This window comes from Pseudophryne corroboree, chromosome 1 (assembly GCF_028390025.1).
Source record: "Pseudophryne corroboree isolate aPseCor3 chromosome 1, aPseCor3.hap2, whole genome shotgun sequence".
Lineage (NCBI taxonomy): Eukaryota > Metazoa > Chordata > Amphibia > Anura > Myobatrachidae > Pseudophryne > Pseudophryne corroboree.
The window spans coordinates 867,832,693-867,851,986 of NC_086444.1; the positions used below are offsets into that span (position 1 = coordinate 867,832,693).

Consider the following 19,294-nt stretch of genomic DNA (forward strand, 5'->3'; position numbering starts at 1 on the left):
TCAGCAATGAGAATTATAGGAGCTATGGGCCTCAGTGTTAGTTTGCGGAATTATCTGATATCTCCTGAGTTAGTTAATTGTTAAAAGTCCCAATAATGAAATTGCCTAAATCAGTGGTTCACAAAATTTCTGATGTCACCCTAAAGCAGAGGTTCTCAAACTCGGTCCTCAGGACCCCACACAGTGCATGTTTTGCAGGTAACCAAGTAGGTGCACAGGTGTATTAATTACTCACTGACACATTGTAAAAGGTCCACAGGTGGAGCTAATTAGTTCACTTGTGATTCTGTGAGGAGACCTGCAAAACATGCACCGTGTGGGGTCCTGAGGACCGAGTTTGAGAACCTATGCCCTAAAGTATCAGCATATTTTTCACGGCACCCCAAGGCCAAAAGTTTCTTATTGAGAATTTTACAAGAAATTATTACATTAAGTAAATGATGGTTACCTGTCATCCTTAGGGTCAGTTATGTGGTGTTGGACAGGGTTGTGCTTCTGTTTGTCCACACATCTTATGAATGTCAGCCTGGTTTTAGCCGTCACATTGACCATAAATAATACATTTTGTTCAAGACCATTAACCGGAGGCACCCCTGGAAGAGCTCCATGGCACCTAGTTTGGTAACCACTGGCCTAAACCATTTGGTAAAAGTCATTTAGGCTTCGTGTAAATAGTCCCCCAAAAACTCATTCATGTGAAATGATATGATGTATATTTAATAACAGAAGCACATCATTATTACTTCCAGAAACCCTGTAGAAAGTGAAATTAATAAAAATAGAAACAAAAGCTACAGGGATCCGGCACGTGGGGGATCACTCTCCGGATTATCAAACTGCTCCAGCCATTCCCAGAGGCTGAGAAGAAAAAAGGTACAGTATACGAGGCTACCAGGTATTTTATATTATGGGAGGTTATTACAGTATACAAGGCTACCAGGTATTTTATATTATGGGAGGTGATTACAGTATACGAGGCTACCAGGTATTTTATATTATGGGAGGTTATTACAGTATACAAGGCTACCAGGTATTTTATATTATGGGAGGTGATTACAGTATACGAGGCTACCAGGTAATTTATGTTATGGGAGGTGATTACAGTATACGAGGCTACCAGGTATTTTATATTATGGGAGGTGATTACAGTATACGAGGCTACCAGGTATTTTATATTATGGGAGGTGATTACAGTATCTGAGGCTACCAGGTATTTTATATTATGGGAGGTTATTACAGTATACAAGGCTACCAGGTAATTTATATTATGGGAGGTGATTACAGTATACGGGGCTACCAGGTATTTTATATTATGGGAGGTGATTACAGTATACGGGGCTACCAGGTATTTTATATTATGGGAGGTGATTACAGTATATGGGGCTACCAGGTATTTTATATTATGGGAGGTGATTACAGTATACGAGGCTACCAGGTATTTTATATTATGGGAGGTGATTACAGTATATGAGGCTACCAGGTATTTTATATTATGGGAGGTTATTACAGTATACAAGGCTACCAGGTAATTTATATTATGGGAGGTGATTACAGTATACGGGGCTACCAGGTATTTTATATTATGGGAGGTGATTACAGTATACGGGGCTACCAGGTATTTTATATTATGGGAGGTGATTACAGTATATGGGGCTACCAGGTATTTTATATTATGGGAGGTGATTACAGTATACGGGGCTACCAGGTATTTTATATTATGGGAGGTGATTACAGTATATGAGGCTACCAGGTATTTTATATTATGGGAGGTGATTACAGTATACGACGCTACCAGGTATTTTATATTATGGGAGGTGATTACAGTATACGAGGCTACCAGGTATTGTATATTATGGGTGGTGATTACAGTATACGAGGCTACCAGGTATTTAATATTATGGGAGGTGATTACAGTATATGGGCTATCAGGTATTTTATATTATGGGAGGTGATTACAGTATATGGGGCTACCAGGTATTTTATATTATGGGAGGTGATTACAGTATATGGGGCTACCAGGTATTTTATATTATGGGAGGTGATTACAGTATATGTGGCTACCAGGTATTTTATATTATGGGAGGTGATTACAATATATGGGGCTACCAGGTATTTTATATTATGGGAGGTGATTACAGTATACGAGGCTACCAGGTAATTTATATTATGGGAGGTGATTACAGTATACGAGGCTACCAGGTATTTTATATTATGGGAGGTGATTACAGTATATGGGGCTACCAGGTATTTTATATTATGGGAGGTGATTACAGTATACGAGGCTACCAGGTATTTTATATTATGGGAGGTGATTACAGTATATGAGGCTACCAGGTATTTTATATTATGGGAGGTGATTACAGTATACGAGGCTACCAGGTATTTTATATTATGGGAGGTGATTACAGTATACGAGGCTACCAGGTATTTTATATTATGGGAGGTGATTACAGTATATGAGGCTACCAGGTATTTTATATTATGGGAGGTGATTACAGTATCCGAGGCTACCAGGTATTTTATATTATGGGAGGTGATTACAGTATACGAGGCTATCAGGTATTTTATATTATGGGAGGTGATTACAGTATACGAGGCTACCAGGTATTTTATATTATGGGAGGTGATTACAGTATATGAGGCTACCAGGTATTTTATATTTTGGGAGGTGATTACAGTATATGGGGCTACCAGGTATTTTATATTATGGGAGGTGATTACAGTATACGAGGCTACCAGGTATTTTATATTATGGGAGGTGATTACAGTATATGAGGCTACCAGGTATTTTATATTTTGGGAGGTGATTACAGTATATGGGGCTACCAGGTATTTTATATTATGGGAGGTGATTACAGTATATGAGGCTACCAGGTATTTTATATTATGGGAGGTGATTACAGTATACGAGGCTACCAGGTATTTAATATTATGGGAGGTGATTACAGTATATGGGCTATCAGGTATTTTATGTTATGGGAGGTGATTACAGTATATGGGGCTACCAGGTATTTTATATTATGGGAGGTGATTACAGTATATGGGGCTACCAGGTATTTTATATTATGGGAGGTGATTACAGTATATGTGGCTACCAGGTATTTTATATTATGGGAGGTGATTACAATATATGGGGCTACCAGGTATTTTATATTATGGGAGGTGATTACAGTATACGAGGCTACCAGGTAATTTATATTATGGGAGGTGATTACAGTATACGAGGCTAACAGGTATTTTATATTATGGGAGGTGATTACAGTATATGGGGCTACCAGGTATTTTATATTATGGGAGGTGATTACAGTATATGAGGCTACCAGGTATTTTATATTATGGGAGGTGATTACAGTATATGAGGCTACCAGGTATTTTATATTATGGGAGGTGATTACAGTATCCGAGGCTACCAGGTATTTTATATTATGGGAGGTGATTACAGTATACGAGGCTATCAGGTATTTTATATTATGGGAGGTGATTACAGTATACGAGGCTACCAGGTATTTTATATTATGGGAGGTGATTACAGTATATGAGGCTACCAGGTATTTTATATTTTGGGAGGTGATTACAGTATATGGGGCTACCAGGTATTTTATATTATGGGAGGTGATTACAGTATACGAGGCTACCAGGTATTTTATATTATGGGAGGTGATTACAGTATATGAGGCTACCAGGTATTTTATATTTTGGGAGGTGATTACAGTATATGGGGCTACCAGGTATTTTATATTATGGGAGGTGATTACAGTATATGAGGCTACCAGGTATTTTATATTATGGGAGGTGATTACAGTATATGAAGCTACCAGGTATTTTATATTATGGGAGGTGATTACAGTATATGAGGCTACCAGGTATTTTATATTATGGGAGGTGATTACAGTATCTGAGGCTACCAGGTATTTTATATTATGGGAGGTTATTACAGTATACAAGGCTACCAGGTAATTTATATTATGGGTAATTTATATTATGGGAGGTGATTACAGTATACGGGGCTACCAGGTATTTTATATTATGGGAGGTGATTACAGTATATGGGGCTACCAGGTATTTTATATTATGGGAGGTGATTACAGTATATGAGGCTACCAGGTATTTTATATTATGGGAGGTGATTACAGTATATGAGGCTCCCAGGTATTTTATATTATGGGAGGTGATTACAGTATACGAGGCTACCAGGTATTTTATATTATGGGAGGTGATTACAGTATACGAGGCTACCAGGTATTTTATATTATGGGAGGTGATTACAGTATACGAGGCTACCAGGTATTTTATATTATGGGAGGTGATTACAGTATATGAGGCTACCAGGTATTTTATATTATGGGAGGTGATTACAGTATACGAGGCTACCAGGTATTTTATATTATGGGAGGTGATTACAGTATACGAGTCTACCAGGTATTTTATATTATGGGAGGTGATTACAGTATACGAGGCTACCATGTATTTTATATTATGGGAGGTGATTACAGTATATGAGGCTACCAGGTATTTTATATTATGGGAGGTGATTACAGTATCCGAGGCTACCAGGTATTTTATATTATGGGAGGTGATTACAGTATACGAGGCTATCAGGTATTTTATATTATGGGAGGTGATTACAGTATATGAGGCTACCAGGTATTTTATATTATGGGAGGTGATTACAGTATATGAGGCTACCAGGTATTTTATATTTTGGGAGGTGATTACAGTATATGGGGCTACCAGGTATTTTATATTATGGGAGGTGATTACAGTATATGAGGCTACCAGGTATTTTATATTTTGGGAGGTGATTACAGTATATGGGGCTACCAGGTATTTTATATTATGGGAGGTGATTACAGTATATGAGGCTACCAGGTATTTTATATTATGGGAGGTGATTACAGTATATGAAGCTACCAGGTATTTTATATTATGGGAGGTGATTACAGTATATGAGGCTACCAGGTATTTTATATTATGGGAGGTGATTACAGTATCTGAGGCTACCAGGTATTTTATATTATGGGAGGTTATTACAGTATACAAGGCTACCAGGTAATTTATATTATGGGAGGTGATTACAGTATACGGGGCTACCAGGTATTTTATAATTATGGGAGGTGATTACAGTATATGGGGCTACCAGGTATTTTATATTATGGGAGGTGATTACAGTATACGGGGCTACCAGGTATTTTATATTATGGGAGGTGATTACAGTATATGAGGCTACCAGGTATTTTATATTATGGGAGGTGATTACAGTATACGAAGCTACCAGGTATTTTATATTATGGGAGGTGATTACAGTATACGAGGCTACCAGGTATTGTATATTATAGGTGGTGATTACAGTATACGAGGCTACCAGGTATTTAATATTATGGGAGGTGATTACAGTATATGGGCTATCAGGTATTTTATATTATGGGAGGTGATTACAGTATATGGGGCTACCAGGTATTTTATATTATGGGAGGTGATTACAGTATATGGGGCTACCAGGTATTTTATATTATGGGAGGTGATTACAGTATATGTGGCTACCAGGTATTTTATATTATGGGAGGTGATTACAATATATGGGGCTACCAGGTATTTTATATTATGGGATGTGATTACAGTATATGAGGCTACCAGGTATTTTATATTATGGGAGGTGATTACAGTATATGGGGCTACCAGGTATTTTATATTATGGGAGGTGATTACAGTATATGGTGCTACCAGGTATTTTATATTATGGGAGGTGATTACAGTATATGAGGCTACCAGGTATTTAATATAATGGGAGGTGATTACAGTATATGTGGCTACCAGGTATTTTATATTATGGGAGGTGATTACAGTATATGGGGCTACCAGGTATTTTATATTATGGGAGGTGATTACAGTATACGAGGCTACCAGGTATTTTATATTATGGGAGGTGATTACAGTATACGAGGCTACCAGGTATTTTATATTATGGGAGGTGATTACAGTATACGAGGCTACCAGGTATTTTATATTATGGGAGGTGATTACAGTATATGAGGCTACCAGGTATTTTATATTATGGGAGGTGATTACAGTATCCGAGGCTACCAGGTATTTTATATTATGGGAGGTGATTACAGTATACGAGGCTATCAGGTATTTTATATTATGGGAGGTGATTACAGTATACGAGGCTACCAGGTATTTTATATTATGGGAGGTGATTACAGTATATGAGGCTACCAGGTATTTTATATTTTGGGAGGTGATTACAGTATATGGGGCTACCAGGTATTTTATATTATGGGAGGTGATTACAGTATACGAGGCTACCAGGTATTTTATATTATGGGAGGTGATTACAGTATATGAGGCTACCAGGTATTTTATATTTTGGGAGGTGATTACAGTATATGGGGCTACCAGGTATTTTATATTATGGGAGGTGATTACAGTATATGAGGCTACCAGGTATTTTATATTATGGGAGGTGATTACAGTATATGAAGCTACCAGGTATTTTATATTATGGGAGGTGATTACAGTATATGAGGCTACCAGGTATTTTATATTATGGGAGGTTATTACAGTATACAAGGCTACCAGGTAATTTATATTATGGGAGGTGATTACAGTATACGGGGCTACCAGGTATTTTATATTATGGGAGGTGATTACAGTATATGAGGCTACCAGGTATTTTATATTATGGGAGGTGATTACAGTATACGAGGCTACCAGGTATTTTATATTATGGGAGGTGATTACAGTATATGAGGCTACCAGGTATTTTATATTTTGGGAGGTGATTACAGTATATGGGGCTACCAGGTATTTTATATTATGGGAGGTGATTACAGTATATGAGGCTACCAGGTATTTTATATTATGGGAGGTGATTACAGTATATGAAGCTACCAGGTATTTTATATTATGGGAGGTGATTACAGTATCTGAGGCTACCAGGTATTTTATATTATGGGAGGTTATTACAGTATACAAGGCTACCAGGTAATTTATATTATGGGAGGTGATTACAGTATACGGGGCTACCAGGTATTTTATATTATGGGAGGTGATTACAGTATATGGGGCTACCAGGTATTTTATATTATGGGAGGTGATTACAGTATACGGGGCTACCAGGTATTTTATATTATGGGAGGTGATTACAGTATATGAGGCTACCAGGTATTTTATATTATGGGAGGTGATTACAGTATACGAAGCTACCAGGTATTTTATATTATGGGAGGTGATTACAGTATACGAGGCTACCAGGTATTGTATATTATGGGTGGTGATTACAGTATACGAGGCTACCAGGTATTTAATATTATGGGAGGTGATTACAGTATATGGGCTATCAGGTATTTTATATTATGGGAGGTGATTACAGTATATGGGGCTACCAGGTATTTTATATTATGGGAGGTGATTACAGTATATGGGGCTACCAGGTATTTTATATTATGGGAGGTGATTACAGTATATGTGGCTACCAGGTATTTTATATTATGGGAGGTGATTACAATATATGGGGCTACCAGGTATTTTATATTATGGGATGTGATTACAGTATATGAGGCTACCAGGTATTTTATATTATGGGAGGTGATTACAGTATATGGGGCTACCAGGTATTTTATATTATGGGAGGTGATTACAGTATATGGTGCTACCAGGTATTTTATATTATGGGAGGTGATTACAGTATATGAGGCTACCAGGTATTTTATATTATGGGAGGTGATTACAGTATATGTGGCTACCAGGTATTTTATATTATGGGAGGTGATTACAGTATATGGGGCTACCAGGTATTTTATATTATGGGAGGTGATTATTGCACATTCTGATGAAGTTGTATGTAAATGTGCATTACCAATATATCATATAACAGACTGGGCCATTTACTAAGCACTCTAAAGGCCGCTGGCTTTTCACAAAATAAAGTAAAGAGAGTCCAACCCAATCCCAAACTCCCAAAACTACCCCCTAAAAAATCCCTACCTGGCAGCAACTCATTGCCATGTCATTCTGATTCTACTGAAATGTGATGTCATCAATGAAACCTTTATATGCATTGCCCAGTGATACTCATGGCTGCAACACTGCCGCCGCCCCACACTTACACAACCGAAGAGCTTGTCATCTCTCCCTTATGAGGTTGCGTAAATCAAATGGGGTTGCAGCTCCCAAGTCTACAGTTACCATGTCAATAGTGACTATGTAGACAGGAGAAAGTCGATGCCGCGATCACAACACTGTTTAAATTATACTTAAAGCATTCTAACAGTGCAGGCAATATACTGTAAATTTAAACATGTTCCTAAAGAAGCATATTTAAAGTTATAATTCCCACACAGTTAAACTGTAGCAAGTAGCATTTCAACAGCGTTGGGATCCCGGAGACGGGTTTCTCCTGTCTACATAGTTACTATTGGGGTTAGTTATGAGACACCGGCAATCGGTATGCCGGCGGTCAGAATACCGTCACTGCCATCCCGACTGCTTGAAATCCCAACAGGGGAGTTGCAGTAAAGTAGTCTTAATCCTACCCGTCTCCCTAACCTTCCCCTTCCCCCTGCGGCCTAACACTAACTCTCCCCTCCCGCAGCCTAACCCTCCCCCCACAGCCAAAACCCAACCCTCCCCCCACAGCCAAAACCCAACCCTCCCCCCACAGCCAAAACTTAACCCTCCCCCCACAGCCAAAACCCAACCCTCCCCCCACAGCCAAAACCCAACCCTCCCCCCACAGCCAAAACTTAACCCTCCCCCCACAGCCAAAACCCAACCCTCCCCCCACAGCCAAAACCCAACCCTCCCCCCACAGCCAAAACCTAACCCTCCCTGGCATACTTATGTTTGGAAATATAATGGTCAGGATTCTGGTGCTGGCATTCTGCCAGCTGTTTGGATTCCGTCACTGGTATTCTGACCGCCGGGTACCTGTAAGCCGGGACGTAAACTACATCCCCACTATTGACATAGTGAATGTAGGCAACACATATGTCTTGCAGAACAACGGAAAAGACTACTTGTACAGCGCCTCACCCAAATATATAAATATATAGACTAAAACAACAATATAAAAAATAAATATAAAAAGGAACTCCTGAGATACTGCGCTTGCCACAGACCACTATGTGAAGATGGAAGGAAATACTAAAGAACAACAAAAGTGGCCGCGCTGTGTGTCAGGAGTTGTGTAAGAACAGAGAGCACAACGTGTATGAAAGGTTTAAATGTTTAATATCATAAAAGACAATCAATTAATAAAATTGAATGCACACCTATATCTGTCTCAGGTGATAAATCAAATCCAATTTAACAGTGCAAAGAAGAAAGATGTAAACACGGATGAGCACAGTTCCAGATAATAAGCTCTATCATTCACCGGATAGATAATAATGCATGTAATACCTCTCCAGAATGGGGTGGTGTAATTAGCCGAGCGTCCCCGGCTAATGAGTCCTGCGTTGCCCACTGTACTGCACAGATGAGAGGATTTGTCAAATACCCGGTGTTAGACACCTGCCGCTGTAGATGAGTGTATGGCAGTCTCGTATTTCCGTGGTGGCTGCCCGGCGGGGAGTGACGAGCCGCAGCGGTGAGATGAAGATGATAAAGTCACGTGACCGTGACGAAACGCGTCAGGACTCCGCCTTCTGCACACCTGGTCCAGGTGAACAATCCTAGTGCAACTCACATCGCTGCACCCTCATCAGCGTTCACCGGCTCATTATTATAAGAAGCCGCATCTTCATCTCACCGCTGCGGCTCGTCACTCCCCGCCGGGCAGCCACCACGGAAATACGAGACTGCCATACACTCATCTACAGCGGCAGGTGTCTAACACCGGGTATTTGACAAATCCTCTCATCTGTGCAGTACAGTGGGCAACGCAGGACTCATTAGCCGGGGACGCTCGGCTAATTACACCAGCCCATTCTGGAGAGGTATTACATGTATTATTATCTATCCGGTGAATGATAGAGCTTATTATCTGGAACTGTGCTCATCCGTGTTTACATCTTTCTTCTTTGCACTGTTAAATTGGATTTGATTTATCACCTGAGACAGATATAGGTGTGCATTCAATTTTATTAATTTATTGTCTTTTATGATATTAAACATTTAAACCTTTCATACATGTTGTGCTCTCTGTTCTTACACAACTCCTGACACACAGCGCGGCCACTTTTGTTGTACATATGTCTTGCAGTTAGAAGCAAAACATTAAAAATATTAGATTCATCTGATGAAATGATTCTACAGTTTGGTGCTACAATCCCTACTTTTATCCAGTAGTACGACTAGTCGTAGGGATGGACATTGATTCTTGCTGGTTAAATACCATCAATGTTTTTTCTACAATGGCAGGATTTTTACCTTTCCATGGTGGCTTTCCGATGGCTTGGCTGCCATCAAATGGTGCAGAAATGATGGCCATCCGATGTTAAAATACGTCCCAATTCTACCTGAATTCAGCTCAAGCTTGGCCATAGATCTAAATTGTGCATACTAGTTTTTTTTGCACGTGCACGAACCATCACAATAGTCCATCCATTAAATTCTTAAGCAAAGCTTAGTTACCATAACATTGCAAGATTCTATGGCAGAGTCTGTTCACCATTAGATGGTCCATCCCTTGCACTTCAGTAAGAACTATTACTACCAAAAAATTGAAGCAACATTGGGTGCAGCACTACACATTATCTAAGCATTCCACTGTGCTAACAAGCCTGGTATTGTAGTAATGATTAGAGGGAAACCTGGAAAGTCCGGGATCTTACTATAGGTTAGCATAGGCTGCGTGCTTTCTGCAGGATTGCTGAGACACCTTGTGCCAGTGGCGTGCGGTGAGGTCAGTGGCTGGTGAGGCACTACAGCCATAATGTCTGCCACATCCTGCCGATGACCCCTACCGCCGTCGAACCAAAGTATTACAGTTAATGCTTATTGCATCCACTTGTGGAAGTAGCAGTCATGAGTAACCAGGCACGCTTGCACCAGCCTTATGACTGGGCCATGACATCTCTCTGACATCAGACTGATCTCTCCCTACAGTATCGGGTTCTTTATGCAGGTGCCGCAACCAGTTCACAGCCTACTGGCGGTGGTGCTATTCCATTGTGGCACATGGCAAGATGCCCCATCAGTCGCAACAGAGAAGATTACATCAGCCATACGGCAGGTGCAGTGTCACTTGACATGTTATGCGAGTGCTGCAGGTCGGTGCAAGTAGCTGCATTCCAGGTACACAGCGCAAGCATAGGAGGCCACGGTCAGGCGGAGGCACTGCACCTGCCATAGAGCTAGTGAAAGTGTTGTTGATGCGACCAGTGGTGGCGTATAAGGAGGCAGCAATCTGTATTACAGCGTGCACGAACGCTTAACGTGGGTTGCTCTGTCCTGGCACATTCTGCCACATGGGTGTTCACAAGGGGAGGAGCAAGTGGCCCACTGCCAATTAGCGCTGCCCTGTGCCACTTAGTGTCTGGCACATTATTGAAAGCTTTTAAATAACTGTAACAAAAATCTGATCTCTGCGTTGATTAAGCATACAAATCATTTATTTAAGCAAAAAAAAACAAAAAACAAATGTAATAAATGTTCCATAAAGATCTTTAACTTGGCAAATACAGTAGGTTGTTAAAATACACGATCATATACTGTAACATAATATTCTTAGTATAAGATACTTTTATAAACAATGTAGCAAAATATACTTTGCATAAGGTACACTTATTTTAAACAAGTCCCACTAGAATCCACCTAACTAATGAGACCTGATTGGGAAAACAATGCTTTACCGGGAACGGCACGCTGCCGGAGGAGACGGAGAGTAGCTCCGGTCAGCAGGAGGGGGAGAGCCGCACACCACCGCTCGGGTCAGTAGCTCCGGTCAGCGGGAGGGCGCAGGAGGGGGAGAGCCGCACACCAACGCTCGGGTCAGTGGGAGCACGGAGGAGAACTGCACACACTCCAGGGCCACTGCTCCCTCCCGGCTACTTCCAGATATACTGACCGCCGGGACCCGCCGCCTCCAGCGCCGCATGTACATGATTGGACGGCGGATCCAGCACTGGATCCGCTGTCCAATCACAGGTGCCTCGCTGACATGGGGGTGGTGCCCCTGTCAGCGAGGCACTTGTTTAAGTGCCGCTTTCCATATATTTTTTTATGGGCTTTTACAGCCCAGAGCTTGGCCCCGCCCCCCCGCACTATCCCCGTTTCCATTATCCACGGGAGGCACTGCTATCAGTGCCTCCCAAAGTACTTAAAGGACCTACAATTATTAGAATAAAATAAAGAAGATACTTATGACACAGAATATGTGTCATAAGTATCTTCTTTATATTATTTTAATAATTAATCACAGGGGAGGCACTGCCTCCCCTGCCTCCCCTGACTGCACGTCCCTGCCTTGTGCAGCCTGGGTGCACTGGAGTGTGGGGGTGCAGGGACGTGCGGTGAGCTAAATGGCTCAGGAGGCACTGGCTAACCCCAGAGCCAGATTTACATGCAATTTATGAGCCGAAGGGTACATCTGGGCATTATACACAGGTGCAGCAGTATAAACTCCTGGAAATCTGGTGAGTTTTGATTAGAAATGTGGGGAAAGGATACACAGGTAAGGCACTGCCTCACCTGCCAATAGACTTTTTATTCCAGAGTTTGGGCTATAAAAATTATTAGAATAATGCAAAGAAGATATTTCAAACAAATTATCAGTATTTTTCATGTATTTTATTCAGTCAAAACTCTGGTTTAAACATAAGTATGACAGGAAAGGCTCTGCCTCACCTGCCTCACCCCACCACACATCACTGGTGGTAAGTGGCCATAAGAGGGGTGCGGCTATGCACTCTTAAATGTATATGTTAAGCACAGCTGCAAATGAGTGGTGGGTGCTCCGGGGAGATGACCAAGAAGACACAGCAGGCGCATGGCCACAGCATAGTGAGGATGCCTCCCTGCACTCCCGGGCCTCTACAGACTCGGGCTCGAAGAATTACTATCTACCCGCCAAACTTCTCTCAGCACCCCTGGCTTTCTGTAAAGGTGGGAATAAAAAGTAAAAGTGCCTTCCATTTGCTAGTGGCAAACAGCCTAGTAGCTTATCCATCCAAAATACAAATAATATATGATGGTTACAGATTCATTATACATATAAATGACATTTCAATATCTTACTATGCTGTAAGTTGTGATTAAAATAAACTTAATAAAAAAAAAAAGAACACAAATATACACATTTCCCATGCTGCATTATTTGTTCTTCATAAAACCAGATAACATGATTTCTTTTAAAGCTCTGTACTGTATAATAAATGATCTCTGGGTCTTTTATGTGATCAGTGGCAATGTGTTATAGCTTTATAATCCTCCTCTAAGGACCTGATTCAGAGATGAATGCAGATCGCTGCATATGCAGCCAGATCTGCGTTCATCTCCTCACATACTGAGGACCTCCCAGCACAGGGCAAGGCCGGCCAGCATGTGGAGACCGCCTCCCGATGCGTCCGTAATTATATTGCGGACGCATCACAACTAAGGTTGACCCCTGGCAGCGCAGTCTGTCTGCCACCATTTTTTGGGGACCAGCTGCATGTGACATCACACAGCCACCCTGAAAACGTCCCGGACCGCCCCCATTCAGAACACCCCGCCTCCCCCAATGCCGCCACTATGCCCACCCAACAACCGCCGCTGTCAATCACACTGCGGCTGTATGCTTCCTGGATGTGGCCGCAATGTGTAAGGTTGTGTACGCGCACAATGGCCAGTGCGCATGCACAGCCCACCTGGAAGCGGCCACTGCGTGCGAACGTACGGCTGCGTCCAGGTCTGAATAACCCCTTGTGTAAATATGTGTTTTCATTTTTAAAAATAAGATAATAACTGATATTTCTGCAGGCAGCAAAATCTGAATGTAAAGATCATGGCAGCACATTAGGAACTGAAGTTCAGATGGACTGTAATAGGTACATATTATGTAATACTGCATATTGTATTCATATGGTACACTTCTCACTGTTCTGTCTTCTCTTCTCCCTGTGGTTTCTGCTGCTGGGGCTGGGCTCAGGTGTTCCTCTCCCTTGCTGACTGCTGCTCTACTCAGGGATGAGACATCATGACCTCTCACTTCCCTAAAACCAGAGCTACCTATATGCAGGAGGCTAGCTGGCTGGGACTCAGGGGAGCAAGAGTCGGGAACAGCCAGGCACCTTGCATTCTAACTATATATCAAAGCAAGCAAGGCTGATTCACAAATTGTGGGGCCCAGGACTGACAAAATAGACCCCTCCCCCAACTACTGGCAGATGATACAGTAAATATAAATGTAAAAAACGCATAATGCATGCACAGTTTGACACTATGCAGGCTATTCATAGCACATTAAAGTCGGTGACAGGGAGACTTAGAGTGTGACAGGGATAGATAGAGGGTGACAAGTACAGGATGACAGGGAGAGGCAATGGGCGACAGAGAGAAGCAGTGGGTGATGGGAAAAAGCAGTGGGTGTCAGGAGAACCAGTGAGTGGCAGGAAATAATAGAGGGTGACAGGTAAAGGGTGACAAGCAAAGGTAGTGGGTGATGGAGAAAAGCAGTAGGTCACGGGTATTTATAGTGGTAATAGAAATAGCAGTTCTCTACTTAAAACTTAATCATTGAGTACAATAAAATTTCCATAAAAAATATAAGTTTATTAAAAAATGTTTAAACATTCAAAACAATAAAACAATACAGTTGGGATGGAACTTTCCCTCTCTCACTCTGGCTTATGGTTCTCTAGAACATAATGTTTCCTGTAAGGATATCACCGAACGCGTTTCGTCATCAATGACTTCATCAGGGGTGTCCCTTTTTAAAAAAACAAACATAAAAGATGATTGTCTCAATGTATGAAATAGTAATACATTTCAGCGATTTAGCAATATAAGTTAAGTGAAAGCAGAATGGTTTTAGGTGTTCAATGGTCAAGGCAGATATATATATATATATATTTACAGTATATATATATATATATATATATATCTTGCAGTTTGGGAGAGGACACAGGAGCACATGTGAACCTGATTTTCTTCTGTGGAGGTTTCTATTCTTTATCGAGTTTCACCCAAAGTGGGATACCCATTTATTTGTTTTTAATCATATGGACCCCTGTTGTATCGTTGATAGAGGTCCCTTTTCATGAAGCTTTCCAACAAATTTGTATTGTTACATGGTCCAATAGAATTGGCGCTTCCTTTGATTGTCATTTTTGGATTAAACATTATAGCTATTCTGACCATCCCTCTGAAGAAGTCCATAAAGGACGAAACGCGTCAGTGTTGAAGAGAGAAAAATACCCTTCATTTCATCTTTGACACTAACCTGTGTATGTGAAAGGGTTATCTCTAATAGCGGATTGTGCTTTTTAATAAATTGTTATTATCCATATATGTGGTCATTTGTATTGCTGGTGATTGGTAGCACCCTCTGATTCATTGGTTGGAAGAGTGTTTATTTTGGACCTAGCTAACAGTAGGTCCGTTTCAGTGGGCAGCAACCTCACAGCGCAGGATAAGAGTGTTTTTTTGCTTTTGTATATATATATATATATATATATATATATAATTTTTTTACCTGTTTAAACTGTTTTGTGCCTTGATCCACCTCCGGCTCCGTTGTCTTTTTTTTTTACTACCTTTCCTTTGCTTTTTTTCCATTTTTCTCTTTTCTTCTTCTGGTAAAGTTCATCTTTGCACCTGGTTCACGGCTTGTTTCCGGGTACTGACTGACGGCACGCCTCTCTGCGTTGCAGCTATTCACTGTACGGCACTCTTATTGACAATTAGGATGGGATGTAGTACTGCAAGAGTTCGGCGGCCATGCGGGATGCCGAACCGATGTTCTTTTAAAGGGGCAATCACTTACAAGGCAAAACCGTGCCTTGTAGTGATTGCCCCTTCAAAATTACGTCCTAGTTCGGCCAGCATCCAGCTTGGCCGCCGAATTGTCAGATGCATGTGGATGAGAAATCATTCATGTACTCATTTCATCCACACATCTGACACTGTCACAGTGTCTCTACTAGAGAGCCGTACAGTGAGTGAGTACCCTTGAGGAGGTGAGCTATGGAAGGCCAGACACATCGCTTGCACCCTATACTGTATATTGATGGGTGCCCAGTTAGCACTACATGAATGTTATTGTGGGACAGGTGGCAGTGTGCAGGCAGTGGCCATGCCCCGACCGTGGACCCGGTGCACTAGTAGCTCCACTGCTGATATAACCAGAAGATATCTTGTCTTCCATCAGATCTAGTCAAACAGCAGCTGCTGCTGCTGCTATATATCTCTGGGTCACTTGCTCTGTCCAGACCTGGTACTCCAGTCCCCCCTTATAGTGGCCCTGACAGCGGGTGCCCGGCACTTCACTTTGCAGCTGGTCAGGAGAAGCTGCAGTGGGAACATCTTGGGATGCCAATGGCACCCACATCGTAACTGGTACCCGGAGCGAATCACACCCATTGCCCCTTCATGGTACCCACTGTGGATGCATCTGCTTGTACTCCTCTATCTGGCTATGGCAGGACCTCCACTATAGTTCCATCTGCAGCTGCACCCACGATTAGTATCAGCATTTACATGCACCCCATGCTGGGTGTAAAAGATGCACACATCTCTAACCATACAGCACAAACAAGCATGGAAGTCTGTCTACACATCAGTGGTGTGTGGTGGGGTGAGTAAGGTGACACCAACACCTCTTCCACAATACGAATCAGGTCTGTGCCATCGCATGCTAGCTCCCCAGTTGCCACCCAGGCCCATTACATGGAAAGAATGATCCGTCAATAGAGCGATCAATCCGTCTCTACTTCCATTCTCCATCCTTGAGCGTATGCATGGTGTGGCACATACATGATTATTACAGCACATGGACAGACGGCAGATATCTACGAGTCCCATCCATATTTGGCCCATGCTGTTCCTATTGGAAGAATGTAAGCTGTGGCTATATTGTGTACAATGTCTTTTATGGCAAGACATTCCATATACCCAGCAATTAAAGATTTGATACAATCTGATTAACTGTGAATAACGTCTATTACCTGTCTATTAGTATGGCTGGCCTGGCACTGTACCATAGACTATGCTGGTACTTGATAAATAAAATAATACTAATCATAATGTCTAATGTATCAAAGTAATAACAATCAGTAGCATGTGTACTATAGCCTGAGAAAAGGCATGGAATGTAGTAAGTGTAACATTTTGTTCATTATACTATAAATGACAAATTAGGTACTTATACAAAGTCATATTAAAATGACACTAATTACCAGTATCTCATGTTTAGCTGTGAAGCCCATTATGTCTAAAGTAGATAATGGGAACCCATTTAATTGCTTAGCCAGCTAAACGTTAGAAACACTTTATAAAATGCGCCATGTACAGTTTGCTGCTTCATACTGTATGTAGAGATAGCCCATGGCAAACAGTGCTACCCTACAGGTGCTGCGCCCCTCTCCTGAGAGTGGTACATTAGCGTATCACACATGTCAATGTAAAAAGTTCACCCAGGGGTCAAGTTCTAGGACAAGGATGCACAGCCTCTGACCTCCAGGGACCACAAACTGCCACATCTGTTATCTGATTATCAGTCATGGAGTCATTCTCATTGCTAATGTGATTAAGTCTAGCCAGCAATCAAAGCTCAAGGCCCTGAGCAGGGCAAGCCTGTTCCAGACAATACAGACAAATCTAGCATAATGAATTGTGAATATAAATTATATATCTTTTTCATTTCAGGAAATATATACAAAAAGAAGAAGATAAAAACAGCTGGAATAAAACGACACAATGCTCGGTAAAGTTTTGTTATATTATTATTACAGTGCTGTCACTTAGGACCCCTAGATAAGGATGGAGTGTGGTAGGATATGTAAACATGGCTATAATGTCAACATGCAGCATGTCAACATTCACCATGTAGACACTGATGTAATGTTGCACACAACAGAATGTTGACATGTAGTCCCTGGTGGCCAAGTGCGACCTACCTGCTTCTGACGGCTCCAGCCAAGGGAGTAACTACCATAGGTGCAGGCAGTGCAGCTGCTATGGGGCCCAGACCTGAGAGGGGCTTACCTTCCATGTCAAAGTTACATGTGTTATGTACATTTTTTGCCATTGGGTGGTATGTAGGGGTCCTTTCAGACTTTTTCCTTGGGGCCTGCAATATATCTAGGTATGCCCCTGGACCTGCTCACTGTAGTGTGGTATAAAATGAACTGGAGGGCATTTTAATGCTATATAATATGAACTGGAGCACTGTAATGAGGCACAATGTGAACGGGGAGCACTATATATCATAACGTGAATTGGGGGTACTGTGCAGCATACTGTGTACTGGCAGCTCTGAAATGTGATGTAGGGTGAACTTAAGCACTACTGCGATTCATAATAGAAACTAGGGCACTACTATGGTGCATAACATTAAATAAGACTCTACTATGGTTCAGAAAATGAACTAGGGCACTATTATAGGGCATAAAATTACCAACTGCTGCAGAGAAGTGTCTCTAGAAGCACTGGGACGGGGGCCCCTTCAAAATGTTGCAATGGGGCCCACAAAGTTGTGGCTATGCCCCTGGCTCCAGTGGCGTCTTCCTGTTCATGCACGTCTCACTTTTGAGTAGTTTACCCCTAACCCTCTCTCTAATGCCTTTTAACCGACTCCCCCCCCCCCCCATAGCATATCTCTAACCTCCCCCTAGTTTCTTACCCTGACCGACCATCCCAAGGGCTAACTCTAATATCGACAATCTGACAATGTTTCCTTTTATTTACACCACAACACTCAATTTTTGTTGTTATTTATCATTATACTGACAGGAACCTATTCCCCTATTCCAAAGAAACACTTCACAAATGTATCTGTTTTAAACGCACCTTCACAGTGCAGGGCCTGATTCAGAGATGTGCGCTAATGCTGCCACTACTGCGATCCCGTGTGCTGTTATTGGGGGTCTATTCAGAGTTAGTCGCAGATTTTTCTCTTGCAGCAAAATCTACCAAATACTCACATGCTGGGGGATAATTGTGACCCCTGCTTACACAGTCTGACAAGCAGGAAACGCAGGTGACATCATCAGCCGGCCCTGAAAACGTCCATGACATACCTTCATTTCCCGATCTCCTCCTCCCCAACGTTGTGTCGCCACACCCGGGCGCCCATTGCCTGTCAATCACTATGCGATTGCATCCTTCCGGGATGCGATTGCATTGTGAAGGGTCGCGCACATGGACTATGGCC

At 41.8% G+C, this 19,294-nt stretch overlaps 1 protein-coding gene across 1 annotated transcript in view; it reads left to right on the forward strand.

Moving 5' to 3' along the window:
* LOC134957816 (uncharacterized) overlaps positions 1–19,294 on the forward strand; it is a 153,930-nt gene that overhangs the window by 55,952 nt on the left and 78,684 nt on the right. The window contains exons 8-10 of the mRNA XM_063940036.1: positions 750–873; positions 13,903–13,970; positions 17,788–17,845. Coding sequence (XP_063796106.1) covers positions 750–873; positions 13,903–13,970; positions 17,788–17,845 — 250 coding nt within the window. The remainder of the gene's footprint in view (positions 1–749; positions 874–13,902; positions 13,971–17,787; positions 17,846–19,294) is intronic.